The 2869-nt window shown below is 37.5% G+C and overlaps 1 protein-coding gene across 2 annotated transcripts in view; it reads left to right on the top strand.

The window, feature by feature from the left end:
- Window positions 1-2869, top strand: part of CDC14B (cell division cycle 14B) — a 54345-nt gene that overhangs the window by 32316 nt on the left and 19160 nt on the right. For both annotated transcript variants that reach the window (XM_007448297.1, XM_007448296.1), the window contains exons 8-9: window positions 194-281; window positions 567-797. In XM_007448297.1, coding sequence (XP_007448359.1) covers window positions 194-281; window positions 567-797 — 319 coding nt within the window. The remainder of the gene's footprint in view (window positions 1-193; window positions 282-566; window positions 798-2869) is intronic.

Raw genomic sequence — 2869 nt, 5'->3', positions numbered from 1 at the left:
ATTCCTGCTTACATCTTTTAGCATGGAATGAACTCATCAATTCCCTTGGCTGATAATTAAGTCAAATAAATCAGTTTTGGGTTACTTGCCTGGCCTATAGATCTTAAGGGAACTCTTGATTTATTTCTTACCTGTTCTTAGGTACACGTATACATGCACATACATTGATCTTGTTTTGGTCTTCCCTTTGCAGAAAGCAGAAAATGGAGATTTAAATTGGATAATACCAGACCGATTTCTTGCCTTCTGTGGACCTCATTCAAGAACCAGACTTGAAAGTGGTATGCAAATACATGGGACCAGTATAGTTTTGTTATTAAAAGTATCCATCCAGTATTTTCTTTTAAAAGAGGCCAAAGCTCGACTGTCTTAATTAAGTGTACTTGGACATTTTAGCACATCATTCTGCCTGGATTTTAACTTTTTAAATGTGTTTTTTTCACAGTTATAATCAAACTGGTATTCAATCCCCAGTCCAGATACTGTTTCCACCCAGTTACAAGTGAAATTGTTATCCATTGTTTTCTTTCTGCATTTTACAGCATCTGGTGAATTTCTTTATGTAGGTTACCACCAACATTCTCCTGAGGCTTATATTCCGTATTTTAAGAATCACAACGTTACTACCATTATTCGTCTGAATAAAAGGATGTATGATGCCAAACGCTTTACGAACGCTGGTTTCGATCACTATGATCTTTTCTTTGCGGATGGCAGCACCCCTACTGATGCCATTGTTAAAGAATTTCTGGATGTTTGTGAAAATGCAGAGGGTGCCATTGCAGTACACTGTAAAGGTATGTTTCTAGTGTTGGTTAAGAAATGGTGGACATGAATGTATATGTGTGTAGAAACATACCATACTCGGTTAGATTATATGCAAGGACACATGAAGATGCCTTTGTTTTTTATAGAGTGCTTTTTTTTCCTTTTGTGATTTACTTTTTTTTCTTAAAACCACTTTATTGAGGTATGACTCGCATAAAAAGGCTGTACATATAAAGAATGCTTTTAAAACCCTAATTTCATATGGAAAGTATGATAAATTAAGTTGTATTCATGGGTAATACTACAAAGGCTTATCACATTCATTTATTCATCAAATATCTATTCAGTGCCTACTTTGGTAGGTTCTGGCATATGTCAGTGAGCAGAGCAGACACCAAGAGCTTATCTTTTGGACTTTATATTCGAACAAGTTGCTAGGCTTCCAGCAGCTAGAACAGTGCTTGGCACTTAATAAATATTTATTGAATGAATGTGTAATAACACATTGTGTGATTATACTAGGATTTATTTAACTTTTCTCCTTTTGTTAGTTAACTGTGAAGGCAAGGGTACATTTTTGTTAAGAAAAATTCAGCACTGGGGAAAAGAAAAACTAAACAGCAAACCTGGGGAATATCAGAATCTACTCTTGAGAGTTCACACATTATAAGATTCAGATGTCCAGTTTTCACCAAAAAATATCAAGGAACACAAAGAAACAGGAAAGGATAGCTCATTCAAAGGAAAAACATGAATCAACAGAAACTGTCCCAAAGAAAGACCAGATGGTAGACTTACTGGACAAAGACATTAAAACAGCTGTCTTTTGTTGTTGTTGTTCACCACATGGCATGCAAAGATCCCTGATCAGGGATTGAACCTGTGTCCCTTGCAGTGGAAGCTGATCTCTGCATCACCCTCAGGGTCATACTAACCTTCTTTTGAAGGATGAGCCATGTTTGCCACCAGTTACCTCTGTTGTCCAGTCCTATAGGATCCCTGAAACGTAAAAGCCTTCCTTTATTTCATCCTGTTTCTGTCCCCTTTAGTCCAAACTGGCAGTCTTCCAGTGTAATCCCATCAGTATTCTTAGCTTGTGCTGAGATGGCTGATTAAATCCATGGGTAGTATCTTTATGGAGCTGATTTTTCAGTCATACCCTTGGTATCCAGAACACACTTTCTCACTTTTTTCAAAATGAATAGGCCTAGAATTTTCTAAATGTTTAGTTTCCCGTTCCTTTTTGCTTAACAATTACTTCTTCAATTCATCTCTCTCGTCTCACATCAGTCAGGAGAAACCAGGCTGCACCTTTAACACTTTGCTTGTGAATTTAAATCTCCTTTGCTAATTATCCAAGGTTGTCACACAGAAGTTCTACCTTCCACAAAGCACTGGAACACAATTCAGCCAAGTTTTTTTTGCCACTTTCTAACAAGGATTGCCTTTCTTCCAGTTTCCATGTGAGTCCACTGGAATCACCGTTAACGTCTGTATTCCTCCAACTAACAGCCCCTTCAAGGCAATCTAGGTTTTTTCTTTCTTTTTTTTATTTAACATCTTTATTGGAGTATAATTGCTTTACAATGGGGTATTTATCTAGGTTTTTTCTAACATGTGCCTTAAAACTCTCCCAGCCTTTAGAATTCCAATGCCAAAGTCACTTCCACATTTTTACATAATGTTTCAGTAGCTTGCCACTTCACAAAATCTGTATTAGTGGGATTTTTCCAGAGAAACAACTAGTAGGATGTATATATAGAGAGAAGGAGATTTATTATAAGGAATTGGTTTATGTGACTATATAGGCTGGTGAGCATAAAACCTGCAGTGTGGACTGGCAGGCTGGAGACCCAGGAGAGCCAATGGTGCAGTTGAAGTCCAAAGGCTGTCTGGTAGAATATTCCCTCTAACTTTGGGAGGCAAGTATTTTTGTTCTGTTCAGACTTTCAACTGATTGGATGAGGACCACACACATTATGGAGGGCAGTTGGCTTACTCAAAGTCTACCAGTTTCATCCAAATACACCTGCCAGGTTGACACATAAAATTAACCATCACAGGAGGTAATGATACTAGTCTAGACGAGAGTAAAGGAAGA

The sequence above is a fragment of the Lipotes vexillifer genome, unplaced genomic scaffold, assembly GCF_000442215.2.
Source record: "Lipotes vexillifer unplaced genomic scaffold, Lipotes_vexillifer_v1.1 scaffold252, whole genome shotgun sequence".
NCBI lineage: Eukaryota > Metazoa > Chordata > Mammalia > Artiodactyla > Lipotidae > Lipotes > Lipotes vexillifer.
This window is presented reverse-complemented; position numbering and strand designations above follow the sequence as displayed.